Source organism: Macaca mulatta, chromosome 16, assembly GCF_049350105.2.
Source record: "Macaca mulatta isolate MMU2019108-1 chromosome 16, T2T-MMU8v2.0, whole genome shotgun sequence".
Taxonomy (NCBI): domain Eukaryota; kingdom Metazoa; phylum Chordata; class Mammalia; order Primates; family Cercopithecidae; genus Macaca; species Macaca mulatta.
The window spans coordinates 74,643,841-74,660,217 of NC_133421.1; the positions used below are offsets into that span (position 1 = coordinate 74,643,841).

General features: G+C 43.4%; 1 protein-coding gene and 2 pseudogenes across 2 annotated transcripts in view; 1 reads left to right on the top strand and 2 right to left on the bottom strand.

Moving 5' to 3' along the window:
• Positions 1–222: 222 nt before the first annotated feature.
• On the bottom strand, positions 223–3,872 carry LOC100429218 (MICOS complex subunit MIC10 pseudogene; annotated as a pseudogene). Its single transcript, XR_003723546.2, has 2 exons — positions 3,840–3,872; positions 223–741 (listed from the first exon to the last, which is right to left on the bottom strand). The product of XR_003723546.2 is annotated as an MICOS complex subunit MIC10 pseudogene (transcript).
• Positions 3,873–3,909: 37 nt separating this feature from the next.
• LOC718406 (importin subunit alpha-1-like) overlaps positions 3,910–16,377 on the bottom strand; it is a 30,501-nt gene continuing 18,033 nt past the window's right edge. Inside the window, 11 exon segments of the mRNA XM_015120121.3 lie at positions 3,910–4,256; positions 6,079–6,228; positions 7,949–7,983; positions 7,986–8,130; positions 8,381–8,614; positions 8,987–9,250; positions 9,350–9,444; positions 9,698–9,972; positions 11,111–11,199; positions 14,098–14,235; positions 14,385–14,482. Of these exon segments, the coding sequence (XP_014975607.3) occupies positions 4,164–4,256; positions 6,079–6,228; positions 7,949–7,983; positions 7,986–8,130; positions 8,381–8,614; positions 8,987–9,250; positions 9,350–9,444; positions 9,698–9,972; positions 11,111–11,199; positions 14,098–14,235; positions 14,385–14,459 (1,593 nt within the window). The 5' untranslated portion in view covers positions 14,460–14,482 and the 3' untranslated portion in view covers positions 3,910–4,163.
• On the top strand, positions 4,682–5,590 carry LOC144335210 (U5 small nuclear ribonucleoprotein 200 kDa helicase pseudogene; annotated as a pseudogene).

Consider the following 16,377-nt stretch of genomic DNA (forward strand, 5'->3'; position numbering starts at 1 on the left):
CTCTTGTCATCCAGACTGGAGTGCAGTGGTGCAATCTTGGCTCACTGCAACATCCACCTCCTGCCCCCACGCCCAGTTAATTTTTTGTATTTTTAGTAGAGACAGGGTTTTGCCATGTTGGGCAGGCTGGTCTTGAACTCCTGACCTCAGATGATCTGCCTGCCTCAGCCTCCCAAAGTGCTGGGATTAAAAGCGTGAGCCACCATGCCCAGCCTATCAAAGTCTTTTTTTTTTTCTTTTTTTTCCTTTTTTTTGTTTAATTTATTGAAGACCACCTCCCTACAATTTCCAGAGAGAAAATACAAAACAAGAAACAGACTTGATTTCAAATACATAACCAGGTGCTGGAGTTTAAAGCATTGCTGATAACATTGTTACAGAAGAATGACAGCTTACTCCAGGGCACTTCAGTATTCCTGAGGAGTAAACATGATTTCTCCTGTCCTCCCACTGGGATGTTCTCAAGTGAAGTCACTGCTCCTGCTTGTTGACATATTTTCCATGTAGAAGATATGGAGCCTGGAAATCATGCTGACAGTTGGAGTAAGCCATTCCTAATCCCGTGCCAGAACTGAAGGCTAATGGCCACATTCTTCTTTTAAAGAAGGTAAGTGAGAAAACAATTCCTAATCCAAAATCAGTACCTATCTTCACCACCGCATCTGCCAGGCACCAGTCCCACTTCCTGCCAACCACCCATGCCTCCAGCTTTCCTCTCCACCGGCCCCGCGCTCTGTAACACTATCAAAGTCTTAAATGACGTTTCAAACTGCTAGATGGCCGGGCACGGTGGCTCACACCTGTAATCCCAGCACTTTGGGAGGCCAAGCCGGGTGGATCACTTGAGGTCAGGAGTTTGAGACCAGCCTGGCCAACATGGCAAAACCCCATCTCTAATAAAAATACAAAAGTTAGCCTGGTGTGGTGGCAGGAACTTGTAATCCTGGCTACTTGGGAGGCTGAGGCAGGAGAATCGCTTAACCTGGGAGATGGAGGTTGCTGTGAGCCAAGATCACGCCACTGCACTCCAGCCTGGGCGACAAGAGTGAAACTCTGTCTTGAAAAGAAAGAAAGAAAGAAAGAAAGAAACCCCATCTCTACTAAAAATTCAAAAATTGGTGGGCGCGGTGGCTCACACCTCTAATCCCAGCACTTTGGGAGGCTGAGGACAGCGGATCACGAGATCAAGAGATCAAGACCATCCTGGCTAACATGGTGAAACCCTATCTCTACTAAAAATACAAAATATTAGCTGGGCATGGTGGCGAGTGCCTGTAGTCCCAGCTACTCGGGAGGCTGAGGCAGGAGAATGGCGTGAACCCGGGAGGTGGAGATTACAGTGAGCCAAGATCGCGCCACTGCACTCCAGCGTGGGAGACAGAGCGAGACTCCGTCTCAAAAGAAAAAAAAAAATTACTCAAGTGTGGTAGTGGGAGCCTGTAGTCCCAGCTACTCTGGAGGCTGAGGCAGGAGAATCGCTTGAGCCCGGGAGGCTGAGGTTGCGGTGAGCCAAGATCACGCCACTGAACTCCATCCAGCCTGGGCAACAAGAGCGAGACTCCATCTCAAAGAAAAAAAAAAAAGAAAAAAAGAAAAAATAAAGAGATTTCAAACTACTAGGAAACTAAAAATGTTGGTACATTAATAAATCACTGGCAATTTAGACATTAACACTACAAGAGGGAGAAGTTGGTGGCTACATAATGTTTTTATCGTGACTTTTACAAATCAAGCTGGTTATAAAGTCATTCTGTCATTCTCAAAGATATTAAGTTACCCACATATAAATTAAATACAAATCTCCCAATGCCTCTATGGATCTAACGACTCCAAGGAAACTAGCATGTTAAGCATTTTATCTAAAATATGAAAAAAAACTTTTTTGGAAACCAGCTATCTCCTGCTCATTACCTCACTATTGAGTCATGCCTCCTTTAACAAATCCAGACCTTACACTTTCTATCCTGTCTTTTACACCAGTCCCTCTGAAGCCATTAAAACTCTCCCATGTTAAAGCAAAAATCTAGGATGTCCAGGTTTACTTCCCCATCACCTTTTCTCAAGCTGAAGACTTTTGGATTCAGTATCCAAGAAGGGACTCGGGGAGAGGAAGAGAGGAGCAAGTAAGTAGGAAAGGAAGGGCCGTCTGTACTGTTAATGTCTCTTCCCCCTTCCCTTTATGGCAGCCTTTGTACAGGAAAAGCTGAGAAAGTAATCCACGGTTCCAAACAAAATGCTCTATGCTTATGAGGACCATGTGTAACACAGGGGTTTAGTGCTCCATTTTATTTTTGTTGTTTTTTTGTGTGTTTTTGTTTTGTTTTTGAGACAGGGTCTCATTCTGTCTCCCAGGTTGGAGTGAAATGGCACGATCTCAGCTCACTGCAACCTCCGCCACCCAGGTTCAAGCGATTCTTCTGCCTCGGCCTTCCAAGTAGATTACAGGCACCCACCACCGCATCCCACTAATTTTTGTTTTGTGTTTTTTTTTTTTTTTTTTAAGTAGAGACAGGGTTTCACCATGTTGGCCAGGCTGGTCTCAAACTCCTGACCTCTAGTGATCTGCCTGCCTCAACCTCCCAAAGTGCATCATAGTCGTGAGCCACCGCACCCGGCCTAGTGTCCCATTTTAGCAACTTGGCTGTAGGAGGTGCTTCAAATAAGTATTAGCCAGTGCTCTATACCTAAACAAGGTAAGGATTAAACATCATTCCATGGAAGGATTTTAAAACACAACTGTTACCTGCAAAAGGCAAAATATATTTATATGCATGTTGATGAACTAGGGGAAGAAAATCCTTGTGTTTGTAGCCAAGAAGGTAAATGGAGACTTGTTGCAGTATATTACTACTGACTTGGAAAGATGTCTTGGCTGAGCATAGGGGCTCACGCCTGTAATGCCAGCACTTTGGGAGGCCAAGGCAGTGGATCATGAGGCCAAGAGATCGAGACCATCCTGGCCAACATGGTGAAGCCCCGTCTCTACTAAAAATACAAAAATAAGCTGGGTGTGGTGGCACACACCTATAATCCCAGCTATTCGGGAGGCTGAGGCAGGAGAATTGCTTGAACCCAGGAGGTGGAGGTTGCAGTGAGCATTTCACTTTTCCTAAGACTTATGTGGTACTACTGTAGGTAACACTTTGCGGTTTCCACTCAGAATCCATTGCCTGTTCCAGTGACAGCACATTCCTTAAGAGTGGTGGCTATCAGCTGGATGTGGTGGCTCACACCTATAATTCCAGCACTTTGGGAGGCCGAGGTGGGTGATCATGAGGTCAGGAGTTCAAGAGCAGCCTGGCCAAGACGGTGAAACCCCATCTCTACTAAAAACACAAAAATGAGCCGGGCATGGTGGTGGGTGCTCGTAATCCCAGCTACTCAGGAGGCTGAGGAAGAGAATCGCTTAAACCTGGGAGGCAAAGGTTGCAATGAGCCAAGATCGTGCCACTGCACTCCAGCCTGGGCGACAGAGCAAGACTCCATCTCAAAAAGAATAGTGTCTATCAACCTATACTGTACAGGAGCCCTTGGGAATTGCATTTTTTAAAAAGACCCAAGGTGGACCCTCACAGCCCTCATCAACTAAACAGAACTGGGTACTTTCCCAGGTGAGGCCCGTGTGCAGCCATGATTGACCTTGGAATCCCATTCAGCCTTGAAGTTTGGGAGGAATGAATTCTGCTTGTAGCTCCAGGAGAGATTTATGATTAAATTTAAGGTGTTTAGCCCATCTCCCTGGCCAAGGAGACTTAAGGAGACACTGGCTGAGGGTTTCTGGAAAATGTTACTCATTCTTCTGTAAAAACTGCAGCCAGGACTACTCTGGTTCATCACACCAGTTTGGATGGGTTACCTTTCACCAGCGACATTGAAGGCTCCAAATTAGAAAGCCACACACAGGCATGGTGAAGTAAAGAAAAGGGTGGACTTTAATGTTTATTTACAGGATGCTGCAAGATATGAAATTCCACATAGAAATAAGAAACCTAGTCAGAGGACAAGCTTCATACAGTATGTACAGTTGGAACTGTTCAAGTATAGTTTCAGTGTAAAAAGTGCTACAATAACAAACCACAATTTAAAAAGAGTTCTTAGTAGAGAAACAATAAGACAAAATACCAAACGCGGTACACAACAAATGTATGCCTCAGCTACGTGATCTAAAAGGTAAAGGTCCCAGGAGCCCCATCCTGAACTTGGAAGGTGTAGCCTTCAGAGGTAGTTTCCGGCACAACGTTTTGATCTTCCTCTTCCTGGAAATATACTAAAAAATAAATATAAAAAGAATATAATTATTCCAAGCAGCAGCCTATCTAGAAGTCTGTATTCAATCTCTAGGTCTTGATCTGCATATTATACCTTTAATCCTGTATGATATTCTAGTATTTGACATAGGGGAGGGAGGGTCTCTGAAACTTTGCCAATTCATGAGTGCCTGGGGAGTTGCGGGGACCGGGGATAAGGAATGCTACTACAGTGACAGAAACAGGCCGAGATTTTTTTCTTCCCCAACTGTCACTTTTCAATAGGAAAAGACTGTATTAGGCCCAGAGCATGGCGGTGGGTTTGGCCTACTTCTCTATCACCTTCTACAATGACACCCACTAACTTACCCTCCAGATAGTCTAAGATGCCCAAGGCTGTCCACTTGAAACTAATCTGGTGACTTTTAAAATCTCACCTCAATGCCAAGACCAAGGTTCGAGGGCTTATTGAGATCATCTGCAATGCAGCAGGGTACGAGAACATTCCCATCCGGCACCATGAAGACAACTTCCTGAGGCAGTTGGCTCAGAAGGTCCCCCACAAGCTGAATAACCCTAAGTTCAATGATCCACACATCAAGGCCAACCTGCTCCTGCAGGCTCGCCTGTCCCACATGCAGCTGAGTGCTGAGTTGCAGTCAGATACGGAGGAAATCCTTAGTAAGGCAATCCGGCTTATCCAGGCCTGCGTGGATGTCCTCTCCTGCAATGGGTGGCTCAGCTCTGCTGTGGCAGCTATGCAACTGGCCCAGAGGGTCACTCAAGCCATGTGGTCCCAGGACTCATACCTGAAGCAGCTGCCACACTTCACCTCTGAGCATATCAAACGTTGCACAGACAAGGGAGTGGAGAGTGTTTTCGACATCCTGGAGACGGAGGATGAAGAATGGAACGCATTGCTTCAGCTGACTGACAACCAGATTACAGATGTGGCTCGCTTTTGTAACCGCTACCCTAATATCGAACTATCTTATGAGGTGGTAGATAAGGACAGCATCCGCAGTGGCAGGCCAGTGGTGGTGCTGGTGCAGCTGCAGCGAGAGGAGGAAGTCACAGGCCCTGTCACTGTGCCTCTCTTCCCGCAGAAACGTGAAGAGGGCTGGTGGGTGGTGACTGGAGATGCCACGTCCAGTAGCCTCATCTCCATCAAGAGGCTGACGCTGCAGCAGAAGGCCAAGGTGAAGTTGGACTTTGTGGCCCCAGCCACTGGTGCCCACAACTACACTCTGTATTTCATGAGTGACACTTACATGGGATGTGACCAGGAGTACAAATTCAGTGTGGATGTGACAGAAGCCGAGACGGACAGTGATTCAGACTGAGTCCTGAGGCATTTACTCTTGGGTAAAGGAGAGTTGAGCCTGAATTAGGAATGTGTACATTGTAGGGATCCTGGTGGTTATGGGGACCAGGTCTGTGGGCCCGACGTCTGGCCAGCCAGGGCTAGAGCTGTCCCCGCCCACCTCCACTTCCTTTTCCCTTGTTCACACTCTGGATCCAGTGACAGCAGGGGTCATGGGTCAAGCATAAATCATATATAGCATTTTCAGGCATGTTACTGGTAGTTCCTTTTGAGTCTGACATTCTAATAAAAATAATTTGTAGAAACCAAAAAATAAAAAATAAAAAGATTTTATTACTATCAAGCCAAACATCAGAGGGGCAAATAAATACATTACATCCTATGTACACTGATAATTTTACTATATTTAACAAAGATATGAGGCTCATTTTTAAAATTATGAGTGAAAAAAAGGGCTTGACTTTAGATGTTTCCAAGTTATTATTAATATTACCATCCATTACTCACCTCTACAGAAAAATACTTCTCAATTAAGCTTAACGAAGCCTTATACACAGACTCATTTTCATGGTTTTGCAGAGCTTCAATTTTGTCTAAGCCGCCGCATTCTTCAATCATTATACTAAGTTTCTCAGTTTCACCTAGTTTCTCAGCAGCCTAAAAAAAAAATTCCAAGTTTACTGGTGTATACTCTGAATGTTTTAATGAAGAAAACATTGAAAATTTTGAATATTGATATGTCAGGCAGAAATAAGCACCTTAACAGTTCCTTCATCAAGCATGTCATAGTTTTATGTCCATTTTATATTTTGTTGAAACTCAATGTGATTGGATCTATACCTGCTTTTAGCACTACTTCAACTGGAGCCAAAGATCTTACAATCAATAGCTCTCAACCTTTTCTATGTATCAAAATCACATGGGCAACTTTTAAAACACACTACATTCCAGTTCAACTGGTCTGCTATGGGAAGAGGGGCTTATTGTTCTGTAAAAAATCCTTTATCATCACAAGGTGTAGTCAAGATGTCTAAGGGCAAAGATGGCGTATGGAGTGCTAAACTAAATGTCTGACCAGAATGTGTGTTGGTATTAAGGATTTATTGGGCATATGGAATGGTATGTAGGTTAGTTTTTCTTTAAATTTTCAACTTTTAAGAGACACATAAATATCTATAGATGAAATAGCAGATTTACTTGAAAATAACTTAGGGGATTAGATGAGGGGAAGAGGAAATACTGGCCACATATTGACAAATTATTTATACGCAGTGACAGATATGCCAGCATCCATTATTGTAGGCTCAATTTTTTTTTTTTTTTTTTTTTCCGGAGACAGAGTTTCACTCTTGTTGCCCAGGTTGGAGTGCAATGGCACAATCTTGGCTCACTGCAACTTCCGCCTCCCAGGTTCAAGCGATTCTCCTGCCTCAGCTCCTGAGCAGCTGGAATTACAGGTGCCCGCCACCACATCTGGTTCAGTTTTTGTATTTTTAGTAGAGACGGGGTCTCACTATGTTGGCCAGGCTGGTCCTGAACTCCTGACCTCATGATCCACCTGCCTCGGCCTCCCAAAGTGCTGGGATTACAGGCATGAGCCAGCATGCCCAGCCTATAGGCTCAACTTCTATATATAAAAATCTCTAGAATCCAAAGTTGATGAGAAGGGCTTACCTACCACCAATCACTATGACAAAGTGCCATATGCTGGTATGCTTGGATCAATTAGGGGTGGAACCAGAAGAAAAATATAATTAAGTCATTCAGAATTTTTTTTTTTTTTTGAGACAGTTTCACTCTTTCGCCCAGACTGGGGTGAAGTGACGCAATCTTGGCTCACTGCAACCTCCGCCCCCCGCCCAGGGTTTAAGCAATTCTCCTGCCTCAGCCTCCCGAGTAGCTGGAATTATAGGCACCCGCCACCACGCCTGGCTAATTTTTGTATCTTTAGTAGAGACAGGGTTTCGCCATGTTGACCAGGCTGGTCTCGAACTCCTGACCTCAGGTGATCCACCCTCCTCGGCCTCCCAAAGTGCTGGGATTACAGGCATGAGCCACTGCACCAAGTCATTCAAATTTAATTTCACCAAAATTCAGTAGAAAATTGGGACATTAAATCAACCAAGTGAACAGGTGTGATGAGTTCACATAAGCACCCGACTTTGATTCAGGTCCCATCATCCACTTGTCATCTCTTTTATATCTTTGATAATGCCTGCCACATTTTTAATCAAAGGTGTGGCCCACCTAAACAGGTTTTCTGAATCTTTGGCTTACTAGTGAGTAAACTTACAACAGCTGCCCTCCCCCAGGTCTAAATAGTAAACTGATTATTATCAAGTTCAAATTCAAACAAAGCCACCTTGATAGGACTTACCTGAAAGATATTTGAAATGGCATCCAGGATAACAGAATAATCTTGGTATCTTTTGCAGTTAAGAGGTTCATCAACGGTTCTATTATGCCACAGTGAACGAGGTACACAATCTGCTCAACTGTTCTACCACTAGTATAGTTGGTCATGGCCCATATAGCCTCCTTTTGTGTCTTAAAATCTGCCTATTCAACATAAGGAAATGGTTTGATTTCAGAACAGTTGCACAAATAAGATTCCAAGAGTACTTTTTCACAAAAACAGTGACTGAAAGGACCAAGGTTCTATCCAACCTTAAGTGAAAGGGGTTCCTGGATATTTTTCAGCAAAGGACTCCAAGTAGAACCCAAGATTCTTGCACGTGAAGAAGCTTATCAAGCACAGTTTTCTATAAATACTAAAAAATGACTTGATTAAATCCTAAGACTTCATTACCTTAGAGAGAACACTGACAAGGAATGGGACTAATCCATGATTCACAACTTGCTGTATCTGGTCCTGACGGCCAGCTGTGATGTTTGACATTGTCCATGTAGCTTCCTTCTGAATGTTAGTTTTGGGGTTGGTGAGCAGGCTGGGAAAGACAGCGAGTGCTCCTGCATCAGTCACAACCTGAGTCTGTTCATCTGTACCAGTGACAATATTCCCTATGGCTCTTAAGGTAGGAGTCTGAAAAGGAAAAATTGTTGATGCTGGTTACCTTATTTTTTTCTCAGCACTTCAGAAATTCTGTACCCAGGCTGGAGTGCAATGGCATAATCTCGGCTTACTGCAGCCTCCGCCTCCCGGGTTCAAGCAATTCTCCTGCCTTGGGATTAAAGTGCATGCCACCACGTCCAGTTAATTTCTTTGTATTTTTAGTAGAGATGGGGTTTCACCATGTTGGCCAGGCTGGTCTCGAACTCCTGACCTCAGCTGATCCACCCGCCTCGGTCTCCCAAAGTGCTGGGATTATACGGGATTATACAGGCGTGAGCCACCGCGCCCAGCCTTGACCATGCTTCTTATAATTACGTCCTAATCTACAAGTAAATAACTTACCACAATTGGCAATTCAGAAGCTCCTAGAAGCTTCACAAGTTGGGGCACAATTCCTGTTTTCATGACCATGTCAATTCGTTCATTCGGACCGTCAGTAAGGTAGGAAATAGCCCAGCAGGTATCTGCTAATACTTCTGGATCATCATGATGCAGGAGCCGAACTAAGGTAGGAAGAATCTGCTCAACAGCATCTATCGGGGCTGCAGGATTCTTGTTGCGGCAAAGATTTGAAAGTGTCCAGGTAAGATTACGTAAGGAGCCACGCTAGGGGAAAAAAATAGGCAATGAGAGGTTCTGTCTTTTGAGAAGATGGGGGAAATTAGAATGAAGAAGTGAGTAACTTTATTCATGTTAGTAACTTACTGCTAAAGATGACATATCAGGAACCGCAAGCAGAGCCAACAGTGGGTCAACTGCACCATACTTAATAACCAAGTCTCGGAACACTGAGCCGTCACCTGAAAAAAAAGGCAAGATTAATTTTATTATTTTGTCCAACACCATCAACGTTCAGTGACTGATGCACCAGCAAAAACTCCCAAGCGTACTTAGATGCCCCTCTGCTGCCTTTGTAAAGACGACACTTTCATTCCTAATAACGACTTGAAAGCAAGCTCAAAACTTGACAGTCATTATTGCTTATAATAAGGCCTTTCTTCCAACTCATTACGCTCAGATACATTCAGTCAAAAGAACTTCAAGTCCAAGTACCTGCAATGTTTCCTAGAGCCCAGACGGCTTGTTCACTGATGTGAGCATGGGGAGATGCCAACAGAGAGATGAACGCTGGGATGGCACCTCCATCTACCACAGCCTTGGTCTGTTCTGATGTCCCAGAAGCAATGTTAGTGAGTGCCCAAGCAGACTCAAACTGAATGGGACTACAATCAGAATCAGTTCTGCCCAAGAAGGACACAAATTTTGGAATCAAACCAGCCCGGATTATGTTGTCTATGGAGGGTTGCTTTCCTCTAGAAAGTAGTTTCCTAAAGGGGAACAAAAAGAAAAAAGTTGAAAGTTATTAACAAAAGGAGCTTGTCTAAAAACCAATTTAAAATGTAATTCAAGAGTTTAGAACTTCAGACAACCTTTTAAGTAAATCACTAAATGCTGAGACATTCTGGAACCTGAGAGAAGCTGAACAGATTACTCGTACGGTACTATGTATGTGGTATAATTAACTATCATTTTTCCAAAAATTAATGTTGATTACCCTCCTCTGCAGCCCTGCAGAAATCTTCTACAGATCTTGTCACTTTTTAAAAAAACTTTTGACATTCTGACAGGGTTATACTCTCATTAGTAATTGAATTTGTTCTCCCTGATAGTTGTGGTTAAGCACTTTTTGTTTTTTTGAGGCAGGATCTCACTCCACCCAGGCTAGAGTGCAGTGCCACGATCACAGCTCACTGCAGCCTCGACCTCCTGGGCTCAAGTGATCCTCCCACCTCAGCCTCCTTAGTAGCTGGGCTACAAGTGTGTACCACCACACCTGGGTAATTTTTTTTCATTTTTCATAGAGACGGGGTCTCACCAGGTTGCCCAGGCTGGTCTCAAACTCCTGGGCTCAAGTAACCCACCCTTTGGCCTCCCAAAGTGCTGGGATTATAGGCAGGAGTCACCGCGCCCAGCCTAGAACTTTTTAATCATTTACCATTGAAATTTGTTCTGTCAAGCTATAGAAATTATTAATCCTTTCTATTATATCATAACTGTGTATGACAGAAGGCAAAGGTCAAATTATACTTATCTCCTAAATGGATCTATCATTCTAAATGGATGTCTCAATCCCACTTACTATTTATTTCTTCCTTTCCCTGCCAGTGACTTGAAACATTACTTTGATAAAAACTTTATGGGTGGGTGCAATGGCACACACCTGTAATCCCAGCACTTCAGGAGGCTGAGGTGAGAGGATTGCTTGAACCCAGGCATTTGGGACCAGCCTGGGCAAAACAGCAAAGCTCCCCTCTCAAAAAAATTAATAAATAAGAAACTATTTGGCTTATGGCTGGCTAACCTAATCTTTCCTTACACTATCTGTCTGTCTATTCCTGCCTACCCCCAAAAAAATCTAAAAACACTAATTTATTAGGTTACCCATGCTATCGCAGACAGACTTACCTGGCAGTTTGAGTAGCTTGGAGTTGATTTTCCACATTGTTGCTATTTACGCCTTTGACAATGTCATCAACAGACCAATTTACAGTGCCCTAGAAGAAAAATGAAATTTTGCACCTTATCATTAAGATTAAATACAAACAATAAAATCCACACTTACCACTGTGAAGGCAAGTGTAAACATTGTTGGTCTTATAGCCAGCTACTAAAAATTTAGCCCTACATTTAATTTTGCCTGTTAAATATTCATTATTTTATATGTAGAACAGTTTCCAAACTCAGTGTCAGGACTCACTAGAGTCTCAAGTTATGGAATATACAAGTGTTTTGTTGCTAAAAAAGGCAGCTTTGAACAATTTTAAAAATGAACTAGAAGGCCAGGCACGGTGGCTCACATGAACCTATAATCCTAGCACTTTGGGAGTCTCAGGAGGGAGGATGGGTTGAGCTCAGGAGTTCGAGACCAGCCTGAGCAACATAATGAGACCTCCCCACCCTACAAAAAATTAAAAAAAAAAAATATCCAGGCACGGTAGTGTGCGCCTGTCACCATGCAAGACCTTGTCTCAAAAAAAAAAAAAAAAAAAAAAAAAAAATCAGAGCAGACTGAAGATTATTCCTACATTAATCTCAATCACTTGCATTCAGATATACTTTGAGAGAGAAAGACACGAAGTTATAAGCAACATTCTGAGGATTTTCATATCTAATTTTATAATCTATGTATGCCCACGGTTGAGTGTTGTTGCAAATATAAATGTGTTATGTGTGTCCAGGCTCAGTGGCTCACGCCTGTAATCCCAGCACTTTGGGAGGCCGAGGCGGTAGATCACCTGAGGTCAGGCGTTCGAGACCAGACTGGGAAACATGGTGAATCCCCATCTCTACTACAAATGCAAAAATTAGCCAGGCGTGGTGGCGGGCCCCTGTAATCCCAGCTTCTCAGGAGAAGGTGGCAGGAGAATCGCTTGAATCCAGGAGGCGGAGGCTGCAGTGAGCTGAGATCACGTCACTGCACTCCAGCCTGGGCAGCAGAGCAAGACCCATCCCCTGCACCCTATAAAAAAAATGTTTTATGTTGTGAATCACAGTAGAAAGGAGGTTTGAGAACCAGTGCTACCCATAATTTAAAAAGACAGTACCCCTGTCTCTCCAGGAGCTTGATGCCTCACAGAGGAAATGTGACAAGCAAACAGCGTAAAACAAGTGGTAAACAGATGGGCTACACAGCATTTACTCCCCATTTTGGGTGCAGAACCAGGGCGCTAGAGAATCCTGGGAAAGGAGTGTCTTTCCTGCTAGGCTAAGGAGTGCTATAAGGAGGAGATGAGCTTTGAGCATTACTCACCTCTATTAGTGTTAGTATCCTAGAAATAGAACATAGGTAGTATTCAATTAAAAAAAAAAAAAGATAAATGTGGAGTGCTGAAGGGCTAAAGGAAGCATAATGTGGCTGTGCGCAGTGGTTCATGCCTGTAATCCCAGCATTTTGGGAGGCCGAGGCGGGCAGATCACCTGAGGTCAGGAGCTTGACACCAGCCTGGCCAACATGGCGAAACCCCGTCTCTACTAAAAAAAAAAAGAAAATTAGTTGGGCATGGTGGTGCGTGCCTATAATCCCAGCTAATCGGGAGGTTGAGGCACGAGTATTACTTGAATCCAGGAGGCAGCGGTTACAGTGAGCCAAGATGGCACCATTGCGCTCCAGCCTCAATGACAGAGTGAGGCTTTGTCTCAAAAAAAAGAAAAAAAAAAAAAAAAAAGGAAGCATATTGAGCATATTGTGAGAAAAAGAAGTAGGAAAGTGCCCAGTTATCTTTGAAAGATGAAAGATAAATTTGAAAATCTAAGATAGGTCTACTTTGTGGAAGGCCTTCATGGAGTATGGATGATGATGATGATATTATTATTATTATTATTATTATTATTATTATTATTATTTAGACAGAGTTTTGCGCTTGTTGCCCAGGCTGGAGTGCAGTGGTGCAATCTTGGCTCACTGCAACCTCCGCCTCCCAGGTTCAAGCGATTCTCCTGTCTCAGCTTCCCAAGTAGCTGAGATTACAGGCGCCCACCACCAAGCCCAGCTAATTTTTTTGTATCTTTAGTAGAGACAGGGTTTCACCATGTTGGCCAGGCTGGTCTCGAACTCCTGACCTCAGATGATCCACCCACCTTGGCCTCCCAAAATGCTGGGATTACAGGTGTGAGCCACCGTGCCTGGCCAGAGTATGGATTTTTATTTTTAGAGACAGGGCACAGAAAGAAGGAAATGATAAATTAGGAGGCTACTGTAAATATTTCAGGAGGAAAGTCCTGAACAAAGCTGGTGACAAATAAAAAAAAAAAAAAAAAAAATAGAGACTAACAAAAATAGCAGAAATAAACCAGAAATGGGCTGGACGTGGTGGCTCACACCTGTAATTTCAGCACTTCAGGAGGCCCAGGTGGGCGGATAACAAGGTCAGGAGTTCGAGACCAGCCTGGCCAACATGGTGAAACCCTGTCTCTACTAAAAATACAAAAATTAGCCAAGTGTGGTGGTGCATGCCTGTAATCCCAGCTACTTGGGAGGCTGAGGCAGGAGAGTTGCTTGAAACTAGGAGGTGGAGGCTACAGTGAGCCGAGATTGTGCCACTGCACTCCAGCCTGGGCAACAGAGCAAGACTCTATGTAGGAAAAAGAAAAAAGAAATAAACCGGAAACTGGTTGGCTCTGGACACACTGGTCAGGTCAAGATACCCAGCTAGCAGCTAGAAATGCAGGGAAGTCTGAAGGAAGGTCAGAGCTAAAGGAAGATCCTAAATCAGCTTCAGTGGATTATGGAAGGCAGGAAAGAAGACAATTACTAATTGCAAACAGAGAAAAAGATCTTCACAGATAGTTAAAACCATAAGACTAGAAATGTTAAGTTTACTTGAATTTCTAAGAAAAGTTCCTACTGATTTCCTGGATTTCATGTAACTCATACACTAAAATACATGTTTTACCTGGTTGTTGCGGTTTTCCTGCAGCGGAGAAGTAGCATCATCAGGAAATGAGCTTACGTTTCTCCTCTTCAGCATCTGGTCATCCTTCTTAGCTTTCCTCAGCTCCACATTGACCTCTATTGTGTGACGCCTCATTTCCTTGAGAAAAGATAACATGCTGTTTCACCTATCACATCAGTTTTTGTTGCTAAGTGAGGGTATTTTTAAAAAGATCCCTAAGTTTTCACCCCTTTCCAAATGTCCTCCCATTTAAACACCACCACAGGAAAGCAACAGAAGGTACTCACTGTACTGTCTTTTCCCTTGTTCTTGAATCTGTGAAGACGGGCAGCTGGTGTATTAGCATTCTCGTTGGTGAACATGGTTATGAGACAAAGGGAGAAAGCTAAAAGATGGGCGAGGAGAAAAATATTTCCTTTATCGTTTTCCTTTGTCAATAATAGTACCAAATAAGAATTGAATTATCAAGCATCTACTGAATCCACACCTGTATACTAGAGGGGGGATCATCATGCTTTCAGCACTATGAAATAGCTTTACCCAAAGGGGAACTGTCCCCCTTCCCTCTGAAGCGCTGAGACTTCCTGGAGAGGGCTGTCCATCAGAAATAGAATGCAAGCTATATAAATAGAAATTTCCTAGTAGTCATTTTTTGTTTTGTTTTGTTTTGAGACAGAGTCTCACTCTATCTCCCAGGCTGGAGTGCAGTGGCATGATCTCGGCTCACTGCAACCTCTGCCTCCCAGGTTCAAGTGATTCTCCTGCCTCAGCCTCCCAAGTAGCTGGGACTATAGGCGTGTGCCACCATATCCGGCTAAGTTTTGTATTTTTAGTAGAGATGGGAGTTCGCCATGTTGGCCAGGTGGGTCTCAAACTCCTGACCTCAGGTGATCCACCCACCTCGGCCTCCCAAAGTGCTGGGATTATAGGTATGAGCCACCACACCCAGCCAAAAAAAATTCAAAATTAAAAAAAAAACAATAAATCATAATGAACTAAGACAAAAATACCTTCTTGGCATCTAATGAGATGATCAAAAGGTTTCCTTTCTTTGACTTTTTGCTTTTTGAGACAGTGTCTTGCTCTGTTGCCCAGACTGGAGTGCAGTGGTGCGATCTCAGCTCATTGCAACCTCTGCCTCCCAGGTTCAAGCGATTCTCCTGTCTCAGCATCCTAGTAGCTGGGACTACAGGCATGCACCACTGTGCCCCACTAATTTTTGTATTTTTAGTAGAAATGGGGTTTCACCATGTTGGCCAAGCTGGTCTTAAACTCCTGGGCTCAAGTGATCCACTCACCTTGGCCACCCAAAGTGCTGGGATTACAGGCATGAGCCACCAGCTCCAGCCTTTCTTTGACTTCTTAAAATAGTAGGGTATTAGTAATCTCCTGGAGATTGGTGTCTAAGGTGAAGCCAATTTAGCATGGTTTCTTATTCTTTAAATTTACTCCTGAATATATCTGCATACCAATGTTTTGAGATTTCTTATAGACATGCCTATTTGCTATTAATTATTATAATAAATATTAATAAAGGAGACAGGGCCATAATTTTCTATTTGTCTATTTCTATTTATCAAGTTTTCTAACAGCTTCACACTAAGAGAAACAATAATCTGTAAAATTTCCTCCTTTTTCTATTCTGGTAGAAAAATTTAGAAAGAACTATCTGGTTCCTGAAACTTAAGAAAAACCTTATGAACTCATCTGGTCCTGCCATCACCTTAATGACAGGTGCAGTGATAAACAACCAGAAATCCTTCTCCTGCCTGAGTGTGGCTTCTGCCCTACTAAGGACTGAGATCACTGTGGCGTCCTTCCCAACCCTTCCCCCACCCAAAGGGAGCTCGGTGGGCCCCTTTCTGTAGCGGTGGGGATGGAAGGTGGGGCACGATCAGGTGGGGACTTCTATTCCACCATCTTGGTCCACGCCTTCTAGGTGGACCCCTTTCTTTGTGGATGTAGGAAACCTGAATACTATATTAGTGGACCCTGTGAAGGCTTTAAAATTCCAAGTTCTAGTAAAAGAGAATCAGAAACATTGGTTAGTATACCTCTCTTTTTTATTCTTGATATTGGTTATTTGTGCTGTATTATTTTTCCCCCCTTGATAATCTTATCAGAGGCTTGTAAAACATAATGGGATCTAAGGTATGTTTCTTTTCTATTTCATCACGTTTTCTCATCTTTAATATTTTCTTTCTTTAGGTTGGTTCCTTGAGATGTACCCCTAGCTAATTAATTTGCAGTTTTTCTTTTCTAACATAAGCCTTAACGGCT